At 45.4% G+C, this 15,842-nt stretch overlaps 1 protein-coding gene and 1 long non-coding RNA gene across 2 annotated transcripts; one reads left to right on the top strand and one right to left on the bottom strand.

Moving 5' to 3' along the window:
- Positions 1–11,006: 11,006 nt before the first annotated feature.
- Positions 11,007–14,221, bottom strand: Tcf21 (transcription factor 21). Its single transcript, XM_005065815.4, has 2 exons — positions 13,533–14,221; positions 11,007–11,914 (listed from the first exon to the last, which is right to left on the bottom strand). The coding sequence occupies exons 1-2, from the start codon at positions 13,980–13,982 to the stop codon at positions 11,825–11,827; spliced, it is 540 nt and encodes a 179-aa protein (XP_005065872.1). The 5' UTR covers positions 13,983–14,221; the 3' UTR covers positions 11,007–11,824.
- A 212-nt stretch (positions 14,222–14,433) lies between these two features.
- LOC121132835 lies at positions 14,434–15,522 on the top strand. The gene is made up of 2 exons (XR_005869487.1): positions 14,434–14,941; positions 15,292–15,522. It is a non-coding gene; the product is annotated as an uncharacterized LOC121132835 (long non-coding RNA).
- Positions 15,523–15,842: the final 320 nt, after the last annotated feature.

Here is a 15,842-nt window from a genome sequence, read left to right as displayed (position 1 = left end):
AATGAATAAAACAGTTCAATATCTAAAAGTAGAACTAGATCAACAAAGAAAACACAAATGAAGGGCATTCTGGGAATAAAAAATGTAGGAACTAGAACATGATCCTCAGAGGCAAGCCTAACTTGAAGAATACAAGGGATGCAAGAGAGCATCTCAGGCATTGAAGACAAGCTAAGAAAAATGGATACCTCAGTCAAACAGGACGCTAAATCTAGAAACTCCTGGCACAAAACATCCAGAAAATCTGGGTCCTTATGAAATGAGTAAAGGACTAGGTGGGGACAGGTATATTTTTTAAAGAAAGATAATAGAATAGATAATTATAAATGGATGGGGGAGTGGAACAGAAGGATTAGGTTGGGAGGGAAAGAGAAGAAGGAGATGAGAGAGTGAGAGAGACTATGGAAAGAGAAAATTAAATTTAATGGGCATTTGAAGGGTAGTATGAAAACCAAATATAGTAGTAGAAACCTTCTGAAATATATACATTTATGAGGGCAATATAAATGAAATTTCCAAATAAAGGGAGAGACCCAGCCTCCACTGGACATCTCTTGCCACCAAATAGATGCCAGGATTGGTTGGCATCTATTTGAGTTGTTGGCCAAAGGGGTCCCATGGGAACCCCAAACAACCCAGTCTGTTGCCAAGACTGTAGGTTGCTCTCCATAAACAGGCTCCATTGCTGAAGACAACACCCACACAACTCATTGAACATGGTGATATTGAGCTGGTGCCTAGCTAGAGCCTTTTATTTTCTAGCATCTTGAGTACAGTAAGGTTCTCTGTAAGTCACCAAAAGAGAAATGTAAACATCACTCCAGCCACAAACTCTTTGATCTACAATGATGTGTTACCTGCAAGATATGTTAGGAAAACGGTGGCACAAAACTTTTGGGAGTAATCAACCAGTATCTGATTTGACATAAGGCTTACCCCATGAGATGGAACCCATGCCCAATACTGCTTGGGTGACCAAGAACCTGAGACTAGATAGTTGAGGGACCGGGGGTGAACCCAGATGTTACTGTTCAAAAATATCAATAAAATGCCTCTTAATCACATCTGCTGTGCTCATAGATCAGTGCCTTGCTCAGAGTCATCAGAGAAGTTTCCTCCTGCAGCACATGGGAACAAACACAGAGACCCACAGCCAGATATTACACAGAGTGAGAGACCTTGGGACACTCAGTCCTAAATGGGATGTCAGGGAAACCTAGGGAAAAGGAGGTATCTAACTACTGTTATCCTCCTATGGATTGTCTACTCTGGAATCTTCATACAAATGAAATCACATGATATGCAGTCTATTAAACCTGGCTTCTTTTACTTAGCATAATTTTCTTCAAGATTCATCTGTGTTGTTGTATGGCAGGACTTCATCCTTTTTACAACTGACTAAAACCCTGTGGTATGGATATGGGTTGTTCACACTTGTGGGGTTTTATAATTAATGTTGCTTTGCATATACACGTGGTTGTATTGTTAGTTCTGTTGAATGCGTGATTCAGTCATGGAACCGCTATGCCGTGTAGTCACTGCTTAATTCTTCAGACTTGTCAAGTTATTTTCCACAGTGTCTGCATCACTTTAGCCTAACAACATAGTAATATACTGCAGTCCAATTTCTTCCATTCCTCAAAAACAAAGAAAAGAAAAAAGAAAAAATTAGGAAGTGAATCAAAAACCACAGAGTAAGTCTCAATTACAGAATATAAGAGATGGAGGAATCTCAGGCATTGAATACAAGATAGAAAAAATGGGTATCTCAGTCAAATAAAATGTTAAATCAAAAAAGAAAGAAAACCACCACCACCAATAACAACAACAAAAAAGTCAGACACAGAATATCCAAGAAATTTTAGACACTATGAAAAGACCAAATCTAGGAATAATAGGAGTAGAGGAAGGAGAAGCAACCCAGGTCCCAGACACAGAAAAATCATAGAGGAAAAAAAGGAGATGCCAATTGAGGTACAAGAAGCCTACAGAATACCAAATAGACTGGACCAGAAAAGAAAGTCCCCTTGGCACATAATAACCAAAACATTGCATGTACAGAACAAAGACTCTTAAAAGCCTCAATGGAAAAAGACCAAGTTACATTAAAGGCAGACCTATTAGAATAACATCTGATTTTTCAGTGGAGACTCTGAAAGTCAGAAGGGCCTAAACAGATGTTCTACATGTAGGCATTTTGGATGGATCGGGATGGGTCAGGTATTCTGGCACTCGGGAATCACAGAATACTGAGTGTTACCTAGCTCAGATGGAAAGGTATCCTGGAGCTTGGAGCCAAGGACTACAGCAGGTTGCTGTAAATTTAGCTGCTTGCAGTCCTGTCTCAGGGAAAGGCAGTGTATCCACTCTGCTCAGGCAGGTCAGGGTCTTCCATCTGGGGATGTTTGCTCAGTGTAGCAGTTTTGCTAGGCAGGAGGTTTCTCGGGGGAAGTTGGTATAGTTCAGTTTTGCTCCTGGAGAATAGAGAGCAGAGTCACTCCTCTCTTCCAGGGGAAGGTTTCCCCTGCAGAAGTGTTAACATCCCTGCTTGCTCTGCTCTACCCAGGGTCACCTCTGCTCTGGCGCAAAAGAAGGTCTTCATCCAAAGCTCATCGAAGGAGTTTATTGGGAAGGAAGAATCCAGGAGAGTGGCTGCCCTCTGCCACAGTGGCAGAGGACAGCTGGGTAGCAGGAATAGCCTTAAGTTATACAAACACAGGGTTTACATAGGGCTTCCAGGGTGTGGATTGGTCAGATTTTAGTGCTGAGCTCAGATTGGCTAGAGCTCTGTTCAAGGATTGGTTAGTTTTCTGCACAGGATTAGGGTCAGATTTGGCTCTGGTTTCAGGGCCAAAGTGTGTTTCTTTCTCTGTTCCTTTTTAGCCTTTTGACTTCAATTTTAGGGCCAGGGTGCATTTCTTTCACTGACTCTGATTTCAGGGACAAACTGTGTTCCTTTGGCACTGGTTTCAGGGTCAGGGTACATTTCTTCGGTTCTGGCTGCAGGGCCAAAGTGTATTTCTTTGGCTCTGCTCAGGCTGTGTTTCTTTGACTGGTCCCTTTTCCCTACACTACAGATTCTAAGAGACCACAGGTACCAGCTCAGACTATTATACCCAGCAAAACTTTCAATCACAGTAGATGGAAAAGAAATCAGATACTCTACAACAATACCAAACGTAAAGCAGTATTTATCTGCAAATCCAGCTCTACAGAAACCACTAAAAGGAAAACTTCAACTTAACAAAGTTAATCACACCAGAGAAAACACAAAGAATAAATCTAACCAGAAAATCAAAATCAAAAGATGAGGGAAAAACCTACCCTACAACAACAAAATAATGGGAATTAACAAACTCTACTTACTGATATCTCTCAACATCAACAATCTCAATTCCTTAATAAAAAGACACAAAAATAGCAGATTGGATTGAAAAAACAGGATCCATTCTTCTGCAGAATGAAATATTCCTCACCATCAAGCATGTACACCATTTCAGGGAAAAGGGATGGAAGAAGATATTCCAAGCCAGTAGACCCAAGAAGCAAACCAGTGTAACCATTTTAATATCTGACAAAATAGACTTCAAGCTAAAAATTGTAATAAGGGATAGGGAAGGATATCACATACTTAACAAAGGGAAAAATCCACTTAGAAGACACAGCAATTCTAAGCATTTATGCATTAAACACAAGGACAAATTCATAAAAGAAACACTACTGTAGCTAAAATTCTACCCCATCCCCACCCATGCACTTCCTCCAACAAGGCTGAACCTAATCTTTCCCAAACAGTTCCACCAACTGGGAACCAAACATCTAAATATGTGAGCCTGTGGGAGCCATTCTCATTCTAACCACCACAGGAATGCCTTGGTAATGGGATTTCACTAGTAGAATACAGCCTGGGTAAAGCTGTGCCTGTTCTGAAGCTAAGTCTGGGAGGCCTTGTGAGCTATTGCTTCCTTGTTCTGCAAGAGCAATACAAGCTAGACTAACACATGATGAAAGACACACGGTTCAGTGGCAACCAGTTTAGACTGAGACCTTGAACATCTACTGCTAGGCATATGAATGAGGCAATTTAAACACCTAGATTTGGCCAAATCATCACTTATACATACACAAGGCCAGCAAGAACAGAAAAATCTGTCCCACATAGTCAGAACTTCCCAACAGATTCACAGATCCATGAGTAATATCAGAAGTTTATTACTTCAAGCTATTGGGGCCAGGCAGTGGTGGCACATGCCTTTAATTCCAGCACTTGGGAGGCAGAGGCAGGCAGATCTCTGTGAGTTCGAGACCAGCTTGGTCTGTAAGAGCTAGTGCCAGGACAGGCTCCAAAGCTACACAGGGAAATCCTCTATCGAAAAACTGAAAAAAAATCTATTGGGGTTTGTTGGAGTTGTTTGTTTATTATATTATCATATAATAAACATAATAACATAAATCACCAGTCTTTAATGACTAAGGGAGGAATAAATTATTTAAAATGAATTATGGTCTGAATACTGTTTAAAAAAGAAAAGTAAAGCAGGCCACATTGGTCAGTCTGAAAAGAAAAGGTGACACATACATGTCCTTTCAGGATGAGGTTAGTTATGATGAGGAGGTCTTAAGGCCATGATCAGACCTCAAGCTAGAAGTGACAGCATCTAGTAGAAAGACATGTAGTCACATTGGGGCCTTAAAGGGAAGGAGAGTCTTCCAGTAAGACCTGAAGAGGAGCTTTGTTAAAGTGTGAGCACATGGGGCTGGAGAGAAGGCTCAGCTTCTTAAGAGTAGAGGACTGGGGGTTTGGTTCCCAACACCCACATCAGGTGACTTACAACTGCCCCTAACTTCAGTTTCAAGGGATCTGGTACCCTCAGGCCTCTAAAACTCCTTCATGAATGAGGAACACCAAACCTCATAGTCATACATGGATACATATAAATAAAAATAAGTAAATAAGTTCATGTGTTAAAAAAGTGAGAAAGAGAGGAAGGAGAGAGAAAGAGAATAGTTATATCTGTTCCATAAATTCATGTTCAAGGTATATGTGGTGGATGACAATGTCTACAACAGAGTCTTGTAAAATTGAGGCTACAGACAGCAACTTAACCAAACTCCTATGATCTAAAACAATTAGAAGGAGAAAAGTTAGCCCTCACAGAAAATGAGGCCTTAGAGGAGGAAACGCTGAAGACTGGCAGAGATAAGTGTTCAGAGAGCTCCAGGGAGGAGTTGAACTTCTGGCTGTTTTGTTTCCCTACAGCCTAGTTACTGCCCATTTTCTGCCGAGAGATGCAGGTCAGGGATCGCTTGGATCATCTCACAGTGCTTCATTTCCCTGTCATTCAAAACAGCTCTTTAGAACCAAACGACCTCTGTAGAACCAATCTGAAAGTCTCCTAGGTTTAGAAATGTCTTGGGTTCTTTGTTAGGGAAAGCAATGTGTGACCTAATAAATGTAAATAGGCATTTTGTCACTGTTGTGGCTCTTGGCACAACAGCTTTTCAGACTGTTGGAAACCTCTTAGGTGATTTTTTTTTTGAGGTCGGGTCCCCAAACCTGTTGATCTCAAACTCACTGTGCAACCGAAGATGGCTTTTGAGTTTTGAATGCTCTGTAGAGTCAGGCTATTATGGGCTTCTAACAGCTGGATTTAACTATGCCTTTTTATATGTTGATAGAATGACCTGTATCTGGAGTCCCTAGGAAACTTCAGGGTGGCTTCCATGGTTGGTCAGACTTGCCAATCTTGTAACCAGAAGCAGGAACTCTTCCTGTCAGACTCCACAGAAAGGGGCTAGGCATTGAGCTTATCACCATTGGTCAATGACTTAGTCAGTCTTGATTACACACCTTGAAAAAAAGCCCCTCTAAAATTACAGATTTGGGAACACAGTTATGTGCTGAACAGTGGTATACCTCAACTCCATGTACACTGACACACAAGCTCAGGAGCTCTCCTTTGCTCATCTTTACCTGAATTTCCACCTGCATCCTTTAACTGGGCAAAGGTAAATGGTGTTCTGAGTCAGGAGAACCGTTATGGCAAATTCTCAAATCTGAGGTGGGGGTTATGGGAACACCTGGTTTACAGCCTGTAGGTCAGAGACTCTGCACCTGAGATGGTAGAAATATTGGGGGACTCAGCCCTTAATTAGTGGGATATGACACTCACTTTAGGAATATAGTGTGAAAGTTGAATTACTGAATGCTCACTCCATGTAGAGGAGATGAGGTTGGTTTCCCACACAATTTGATGTCAGGGAGGTTATGAGTAGACAGAAGAAGAACTTCCCTTCTTTTAGGAAATCAAAAAGGAAAGCTGTAAAGCGAAGGGGTTTTCAGTGGGATGTGAGTGCTTGAAAGTAAGATTTGAAGGTAGCCAAAGATTTGGGCATTCACAGAAGCCATGGAAGAAGAAAATCAACTGTAGATAAGATTCGTCAGTAAGTGATCAGAGAAGTTAGAAGTGGTTGCTTCTCAGTGATGGACAGGATGCTGAAAAGAAATGTACACTTTTCCTTCTTTCTTTTTGGTTTTTCGAAACAGGATTTCCCTGTGCAGCCTTTTGTAGCCTGTCCTGGAGCTAGCTCTTGTATTCCAGGCTGGTCTTGAGCTCAGAAACATCCACTTTTCAAAGGCACTGTGCTTACTGTGATCTTGCCTGAGATATACTATTCTAAAGTAATGTGGGCCAGTGTCTCTGGTTTCAACAGGGTCGCTGATGTTGCTTTCACTACAGATTCTACTGGGACAAGTTAAGCACCAAGTACTGTGCTACACTACCAAATTCTAAGTTAAAATTCGAATATATCTGAGACAGTATTTACTGGAGGTGCATCAAGTTGTTTATCAGCAGACACCCATATCTCCAACAAGCCCATCTTAAGTTTTGCACTCTCCTTTGGCACTTCCCTGTGTCTGGCACTATGCTAGGTGCCAGAAGCCAGCAAACCAGCCACACACAGTCAGCCCTGCTCTCATGCAGTTAGTGGGGATGGACACGACAGACTGAGCAGAGACATGGGGAAACTTTACCTCTTCTCCATGAGGAGATGTGCACACCCACACAGAGGTAAGGGTGGGGCTCTGCAGATAAAATATGGAGGTCTCACTGAAGAAGAGAGAAGGCTGAGTGCCATCTATTGTACTCTCCGTGATTTGGTGCAATTTGAGCATCCCAAAAATGTAATAATCATCTACGATTGCCTACATAGGGGACATCAATATTATTCTTCCAGGTACTTTTGTGACTTCGTTTCCAAATAACTGACTAATATTTTTCTTTTCGTTCTGAGACATTATGCAGCTCTGGCTGTCCTGGAACTCTCTATGTAGACCAGACCAGCCTGGCCTCAAACTACAAGGACCCATTTGCTTCTGCCTCCCAAGTGCTGGTGTTGTTCTAAAAAAGATGATCTTCCCTGTCCTTCCCCACCCTTTCTCCCCGCTGTGCAGCGGGTGTAGGGGGGTGGGGCGGGGCACAGCTGGTTGGGTTGGTTAACTGGGAGGTAGGACGCTGGAGCCAGCCTACACCTAAAGATCAAAGAATGCGGGTTGAGCCAAGACTGCCAGAGAGAGCAGATCAACTCGAAAATGTGGCTGCAAGCTCCCACAGTTTCCGCAGGCAGAATTAGAATCCGAAAGACAAGGTGCTAAGCAGGAAAAGATGCTCTGTTGGCCAGCTCTGCTTAGCTCGAATTGCGGGTCCCTCTATTCCACGGAGACCTAGAACCTTTCCCGGACCCGAGTCTCTTCTTGCTGCAAGTCAGCCTCCGCCGCGGGACACTCAGCAGCTGTCCCAAGACCACACCCTGAAAGGGACCGAGAAGCCTTCAGGCTCTCAGGCAGGGAACCCAAGCCTTCTCCCTACCCCTTCCGACTTCCATAACGTTCTCTTCCAGACTGTAAAAACGGAGATGGGCTCCCCCCCTTTTCTCCCTCCCTCCCTCCTCCCGGCAGCGTTCACCCCAAGCTCACCCTCACCCCCCCCTCCCCGCGTCAGTCAACCATTTTCCCACTTCCTGAAACACAGAGCACTGAACCCGAGAAAACCCGACTTTCCCCGAGTGAAGCAGATACATGCAGATCTGGGACTGAGGGCGGGAATCTCTTGCAAGAGGTGTGAGTCCACGTCGCCCAGAGTTCTTTCTTCCTAGGAGGTCTAAGGAATCCAACAATACCCGGGCCTCTAATCCACCCAGGTTCATTGACTAATAGCCGGAATTTATCTTCTATCTTCTAGGACACAAAATGTGCGTCCACACGGTCGGATCACACCCCTAGGACAAAACAGATCTCATATTTACTGAGGATGCGCGATGTGAGTTCCAGCCCGGCAGTTAGGTGTTTGCTACCCCAGAATGAATAGAAAACTGAATTAGGCTAGAGCCAGAACTGGAAGGCCCCCCCCCCCCTCGCCTTTTCATTTGTTTTAATGCCTTTTTGCTTCCCTACTCATACATCTCAAATCCCGGTTCTCCAAGTGTCCCCAGACAACCAGCAGAAGCATCACATAGAGACGACTGAAGGACACCAATTCTAGGTCCTCCTAACTGAGATCCCCAGAATCAGTCTCTGGAGAGGATGGGGACTCAGAGAAGCAGCTCAAAGGTCGCCTGGGTGGTGTTCACTAAGGAGTAGAGACATAACCAGTGAACACCAGAACTCTGCTATTACTTTTTGGAGTAAGACTTTGGTAAGCGAAGGGCACACCTGCTAAAAGTACACTGAATCGCCTATAAAGGTTTTAGGTCTTACAAGCATTGGCAGAGAGAGGAAGGGAGGGAGGAGAGGGGAGGGAGGAGGAGGGAGGGAGGGAGGGAGGGAGAGTGTGTCATTCGCTGCCACATTACGAATCTGTGTCTGGAAACTTTTGGAAGCACTTCATTTTCCTTCCAGGTGGCTATGGTAATTCGGTTATTTGCCTGGTCTTTCTGAGAGGGCTTTCTGTAGGATACTTTTTATATCCTGAAGGTCACATGACACCCCTCATCCCTCACTCTCAGCTCTTCTGGCCTGGGGCAAAGGTGTCCACTACTCTTGCTTTGCAACTGCACATTAAGTTGAGGCACAGGAACCTAGGCTGGGTACCCCGGCAGCCTGGGAATTGCATTCTTTTGGGGATGTGTGCCAACAAGAGGGGCAGGGAAGTTGAACGTGGTGAATGCTGGCACCGTCTAGTATAGCAGGGCTAGTGGCAGAGAGATGCAGAGGTGTTTAAGCTGTGCAGATTAAAAGAGGCGAGAGAGGGGAGAGGGAGACTGACAACTGACTGACTGACTCCTGGGTTATTTGTTTATTTATTTATTTTTTGAAGCCCAACCCCAGTTATTGGCTCTCGGAATTTGTACTCACCCATCCAGTATATCACTCTGGGGACAGGACCATGTCCAGACTTAGAGCTCAGCTGAGCTCCTTGATAGGAAAGTTTGTCCCCATCACTCGATGTTAGCATTATTTTGAGCTCTGTCTTTGCTCAGTGAAGGTTCTGGATTTTGGATTTTGTGGGGGTCGTCTTAGCAGACAGCTTTAGGCAGATTCAGAGGACACTGGGGAGAGGTGGAACAGTAACGGGTTGGGGGCAACAACACTGCTTTGAAGGGACACATTTCAATCTGTGCAATCAAAAGACCATGACCAGTGCACTAACAACACAGCACTTGAGCTGCGTGCCTCAAACACTTTCAGTTTGGATGTGAGATGGCTAGCCACCTGCCCGACTCATACAAATACTGGCTCTTTATTTGCGGGGTCCCATCTTCACAAAGAGGTCCCAATACTATAATTTCACCGAGCTGTGTTAAAAGTTTAGGCAGTGACCTAGAAGAATACAAATCCAGTTAATACTAGTGTTATCCTCATTTTTTACTTGCAAGGACGATAAAACGGCATCTGTCCCTTGGAGGAAACTGGCCCGTGTGGAACCAGGACTTTGGTTTCTCATAACCTTTCTCCTCAAGTTAAGACTTCAGATTATGAGTAGGGATGAACAAAGGCTTTAAAATCCGTGTGCGCTCCCGTTTGTAACGAGAAAAGGGAAACAAAGCTGGGGTTCCCCCGAGCAAAGTGCTCAGTATGTCAAGAATTTACTTAGTTTGTAAAAATCATGATTAGGAACTTGGGGAACGCTTGCTGGGCTAACCGTGGTAAGTGAATCTTGTTGGTGACACCAACCTTCCCTCCCTCAGAATCTCGGAATCAGTCCTGGAGAGGACCCTGTCCCTCTGGTGGACATGAAGGTGTGTGTGAGCATGAGTGGGTACCGTCGCCTAGAGGTCACGTTGGGATGGGTCAGAGGAGTGGCCTGACACCTTGAAATACGCTCCAAGGCAAGTGTGCAAACGACAAGGACGAAAAGTCACTAGTTTTGCACTGGTGGCGCGGTGGCTTCTCAGGAGGGACAAGGCAGCGGGGTAGATGTTTCCCGCCCCATGTGGTTGGCTGAGCGCAGGAGAGGAAGTTATCTTAACGCCAGGTACCAAACCCAGTTAGAAATAGAGGAGTGGGGGTCGGGTGGGGGGCGGGCCGCGGGAGCTCGAAAAGAAAGAGCAAGCGAAGCGGAAGTTTCAAGGCCTCTGCGAGGGATAACAGTATAAATAACCGAGGGCGTCTTGTAAACACTGCGGTCATAACCCCGAACATTAAACAGCCGCGGTGGCATCTGGCGCATCGCCGCGGCGGTGGGAGCAGGGCAGTGGGAGCAGGGTCCCAGGCTCCTCGGCCTCGCTTCATGTTTATCTCAACCTAATCTACCCCAATAAGCTGTTCCTCAGCCTGGAAGATGTTTAAGTTAAGATCCGGTCTGCCGGAAGTCTTGGCCGGAGCAGAACGCAAGGCGTAACCGCACCCGAAAAGTAGGTTCGTGCGGTTAGTGTTGCAATTAATTAATTATCAGTAAGAAACAAGCAAAATATCTTCTGCATTTAGAATTCACATGTAGCTCCAATCCCTTCTTCACTGGTTTGAAGTTTTTATTTTTTTTTAAATCACAGCCGCACACGTAAAGTTATAAAGCTTTCGTAGTTTATTTTTCCGTTTTTCTGAACAGTTACTCTATAAAATAGTGGAGAGTTGGATTTTCTTTTTCTTCGTTGTCCTCGACTCTGTGTGACTGGGTGGCTATAACCCTGCTTATTCACTACTTACAGTTATAATGTTTTTAGTGTGCTTAAAATAACTGGGAAGAAGAACTCTTAAAACTTTTTGGTAGGAAACATGACGTTTTTCTTAGGAATCGGAATTAATCTTTCACTAGAAGTTTGGATTAAATGTTAAAAGAACTACTTTTTAAAAATCATTAAACATTCTCATGCTTTCCACTGTTCTTCACAGTTTTTAAAAGAAATCACACCAATGCCTAGGCTTTTTAGCAATATAAAGGAAGATTTATTTTCGAAAGTAGCAAAACCTGTTTGAAAAAAATATATATTTCTTTGAGTGACTTACTTTATAAATGTGACTGTCAAAGTCAGCTATTCTATGATCTACATTTTACAACATATTGTACAAAAGATACACATTGATAGGCTCTTATTATCTATTTATATAATATATATAATTACATATTGCACTTGGACCAGCCAGGCTCGCAGTCATTCATGGCAGAAGTTAATAAAGTTAAATAGATGGGAATCTGTAAGTACAGTTGGTCTCCTTTGGTTTGGAAACGAATCTCCTCGTCGCGGTTAAGTGTTCTCGCGGGGTAGGATGGGGAGAGGAGCAATGCAAGGATGCAGCAGAGACAGGGAGGGGAGGGCAGGGGTCGTCGCCCTCGCTGGCCCCCTGCCCCCGGAGCGCACGGTTCCCAGACTCGCACCTCCAAGGTCAGGACGCGGTGGTTCCACACAAGCGACTCGCGGTCACCACTTCCTTCAAGTCACTGTCGGGCTTGCCAGCCACCATAAAGGGCCACGTCTGCAAGAGGGAAGAGGGCGGAGGAGGTAAGTACTCTTGGGCAGGGGGAGGGGTCAGCCCGAGCCCCAGTTACAGGAGGGGCGCCTGCATGAGGGCGAGGAGCACCCAGGCCGCGGGTCTGCAGCTTACTAGGTGTAAACTGGCAGGACAAAGCGCGCAGCTCCAGAGATGGGGAAGGACTTTGAAACTGTGGCCAGAGAGATCTCATACTGGGTTCTGAGTGGAACCCTTAAACGAAGTCCAGCCACAGCCTCAAGGCTCTAGGGGTCTGAGCAGGGCGGTGGGGAGCATTACTACCTTAGCTACCAGCTGCTGGTCTACTGGGGCACTGGTCCAGCATCCTGGCCTTCTGGCCTTTATTGACTTTCATTTCTCTCCCTGCAATCCTAGCTATGACCACAACTTTAAGTAAATCAGTATCCCAGAAGGGGTGTGTGCGTTAATAAAAGATACAGTGGTATTTTGTGTAAGATTCCTCTACTACCGAGAAAGCAAAGCTCGCGTCTTTCCTTTCTTTCTTCTTCCTTTCTCTGGGCAATAACATATTTTTTAATACTTAAAGATGGAAGTGGCAGCAATAATAAATGGTCTGATCAATAATCTCATTCTAGATTTAGATCGTAAAAGCGGCTACTCATCACACTAAAAAAATAAACTTTTATTTGGAGGGAAAATATTTTTCCTGGCAAAATGTGTTTTAGCATCCCCTCCCCCAGTTCCTGAGAGCATCTGAGACAGCTCAAGCCTCTCTGTAAGTGCTGGCCTGAGGGACATCTCATCCTTATCATATGTAAACAAAAGTCGTAGTAAGGTGGTGGTATTTTCTTTAGAGCCTGCACGTTTTAAAATGAAATCAAACGAAAGACTAAGTCAAAAAAAGAAAGAAGGAAAGAAAGAGATAAAGAAAAAGAAAACCCTAAACAGTAAACCGCCTCTGAGAAAATTGATTCAGTAATCAGCATTTGTTTTTCAAAAACTAGGCTCGGTGGACACGAGTTATTAAGGTAAAGTCAAGCGGCTCTTCATTGTGACTGATCGGACCTATGACTTCAATTCTACTCAGCACAAGGAAGACCTGGGCGGATTTACTGATTATGTTGACAGTGGCTGGAATTTCTGGGATTTAAAAATGGTAATCTACTTAGTCAAGCACACAGTATCCAAGTAGCTGAGGTATTTGCATTGACAGTTATGGAGGCGGAGGAACATAAATATGTCTGCATTTAATAGCCCTAAATATACCCGAGGACAGAACGGAGATGGCTGTTTACAAGAATCAGAAGCAGAACTTAAGTTTTGCTCCTAGCTAAAAGAGGTATAGTCAGATGTCCTCTGGGTGCCTAGCATCTTGTCAGTTTCACGACAGCGGAAATAGCGCTGGCACCCTTCGCGGGGATCCCTGGTCTTTGCCAGCTGAATACCCTCGGAAATCCCTTAATGGGGTGCCACGTCAAACCCGTGCACAAATCACTCTCGGGCTCGCAGCACTCGGTGCCGAGAGCCAGGGCGCTGCGTGGAGCCCGCACGGAGGTCCCCAGAAGTGGTAGGCCAGCGGTAGCCACGGTGTCACCGGATTGCCCGCGTCCCCAGGCCCAGCCAGCAGCGCGGGAGAACTCACCAGGTTGACCGGGTGAATGTAACCGTTCTCGTACTTGTCATTGGCCAGGATCTGCCTCAAGTGCGCGATGTAGCTGGATGCCAACCTGAGCGTGTCCAACTTGGAGAGCTTGGTGTCCGGGGGCACCCAGGGCAGGGTGGTCTTGAGCCTGGAGAAGGCCTTGCTCAGAACCCGCATGCGGGCCCGCTCGCGCGCGTTGGCAGCGTTGCGCTGGACCTGCTTCCCCTCCTGGCTGACCCCGCTCAACGGGCTCTTCTTGGTGGGCGCCTTCCTCCGCTTGCCCAGGCCGCCGCGACCCTTCTGTGGGGACCCATTCTCGCAGTTGGAGCCCTCCTCGGTGCTCTCGTTGGAAGTCACAAACTCCTTGTTGGAGTCCACTTTCAGGGAGTCACAATCCAGCATCTCCACTTCTTGAAGGTCTTCTACATCGCTGAGGGAGCCCGTGGACATGTTTAGAGGGGGGAGGAGGGAGTGAGGGGGAGAGAGAGGCGCTGGAACTAAAGGGTCTTTAAAGTGTGGAGCTCCCACTTCGTGTGTTGGGGTTCGAGTTGCGATCTGGCAGCTTGGTCTCACAGTTTCCCCTTTGCAGAGTTGTGGAAGCCACCACAAGGGATCCTGCGACAGGGAAACCAGTGCTCTATTTCCACACCCCCGGAGTCCTGCCTGGCCTTAATGGAGAGTGAGAGAGCGCCGAGGAATTTGGTGAACACTAGGAATTTATCTGGGGAATAGAGAGGCGGATCCATGCAGCCCAGGGGAGGGGCCTGCTAGGCCCTGCAGACTTCCTAGACCCCTTTCAGAAGCACTGGACTCTCAGGCACAGACGCGGGTTTCCAGCAATCTATCGCCAACAAGCATGTACCAGTTTCCTTCTTCCAGTCTGGCCCAAGCCAAGGGGCTATCAGCCCTACTCAGAGTCCTTGCCTCTGTTCACCTCCTAGGGCCCCCTTTCCTCCAAGGGAATCTCAACTAACCATTACTGAGAACCTTCGAGAAATGGCCAGCTCCTTTGCTCTTCGTGAGCCTTCCCTCTAAAACATCTCACGGACACCGCCCCCCAACACCAATTAAAATCCAGCTGCCCCTGGCTAATACCCCATAAGAACACAGGGCTTTCTGAAGATACCGTTCCCATGTACTGGATGATATCCACGGTTGTAAGACCTATCATTCACGATAAAGAGAGACTTACTTTACTCAGTAAGTCGTGTCCAAGGAACCAAATTTTAGAAAAGCAAATGCCGATCACTGAGCCGATTTTTTCTTTCAGATACATTTTACTGTTTAAATTTACCTGAGGTAAACTGGGAAAGGAAGTGTTTCACAGAATCTTCGTGGTACTGGATTATAGAAAGGAAGAAAGAAAAACTCAGAAAAAGAAAATCCATTAATATACTGTCAATTTGAAGGTACCAGGGAACCGCTAGTGCATAGGAACACACTTGACCATTAAGTGCACATGTACACACACACACACACACACACACACACACACACACACACACACACACAGTTGACTGGGGATGATGGGTAGGGAATGAGAGAGGCCATATGGATTGGTGGAGCGTACTTTGCTAGCTGAGAATCTTTTCCCAATAAGATGAAAACTTTGTTGCAAATTCTTGCCAGAAGCTAGTTCCACGGGATTTTAAAAAGTCAGCCACTCGCAGACCTCCCTTTGCCTGACCACTTTTGCAGAAACTGTCGATTTCCTGCTCATGCAGCTGCCTTTCTCTTCTCCCATCCCTTTGGTTACCAGGGTTCCACAAGGACAACTGCCTTAAGAAAACACCAACCGAGAAGGGACCATGGCTTTGGGAAAGGACCAGTTTCCACCCTTAACTTCATCAGCGACCATCTTTCTCAGGGAATGAGATAATCTTCTGGTGGGGGGAGGGTAAGAAGAAAAGCAAAGGGAAACAGAAGTCAAGGACCGAATAAAATGGATGCCAAGAAACCAGGGAGATGAGATTAAAAAAAAAAACTGTCAGATTGTTTTTTTTTTTTTGTCTTACAATTAGACACTGAGGATGGGACAGGAGCAGGATACAAGAGTATCTCTCAGCATCCGACTCAGAGTCCAAAGTCTGTTCCACTCATATCTGTGTCTTTAATCCAAGCTCAGCTGGGAATTCACTAACCTCTAAAACTTTGTTTTGTTAGCAGAGACTTGTTTGCTTTTCCCCATGCTGTAAACTAAACAGATTGTCAGCAAATCAGTCTTTATTAATGAATTAGTGAACCCTCTCCCCCCATAATATCTTTCCTGAGGATCCAAAATTTGTTAATCACCAGTGTAGAGATTTATGA

Source organism: Mesocricetus auratus, unplaced genomic scaffold (assembly GCF_017639785.1).
Source record: "Mesocricetus auratus isolate SY011 unplaced genomic scaffold, BCM_Maur_2.0 Super-Scaffold_100018, whole genome shotgun sequence".
NCBI lineage: Eukaryota > Metazoa > Chordata > Mammalia > Rodentia > Cricetidae > Mesocricetus > Mesocricetus auratus.
Note: the sequence above shows the minus strand (reverse complement) of the source record. Positions and strands in the feature narration are given on the sequence as shown.

Bases quoted from the DNA above. Each gene is read 5' to 3' on its own strand.
- Tcf21 (XM_005065815.4), bottom strand. From the start codon at position 13,982: ATGTCCACGGGCTCCCTCAGCGATGTAGAAGACCTTCAAGAAGTGGAG. The intron at 11,915-13,532 runs GTGAGTTCTCCC...TCCCTCTTGCAG, and splicing joins ACATTCACCCGGTCAACCTG to ACGTGGCCCTTTATGGTGGC.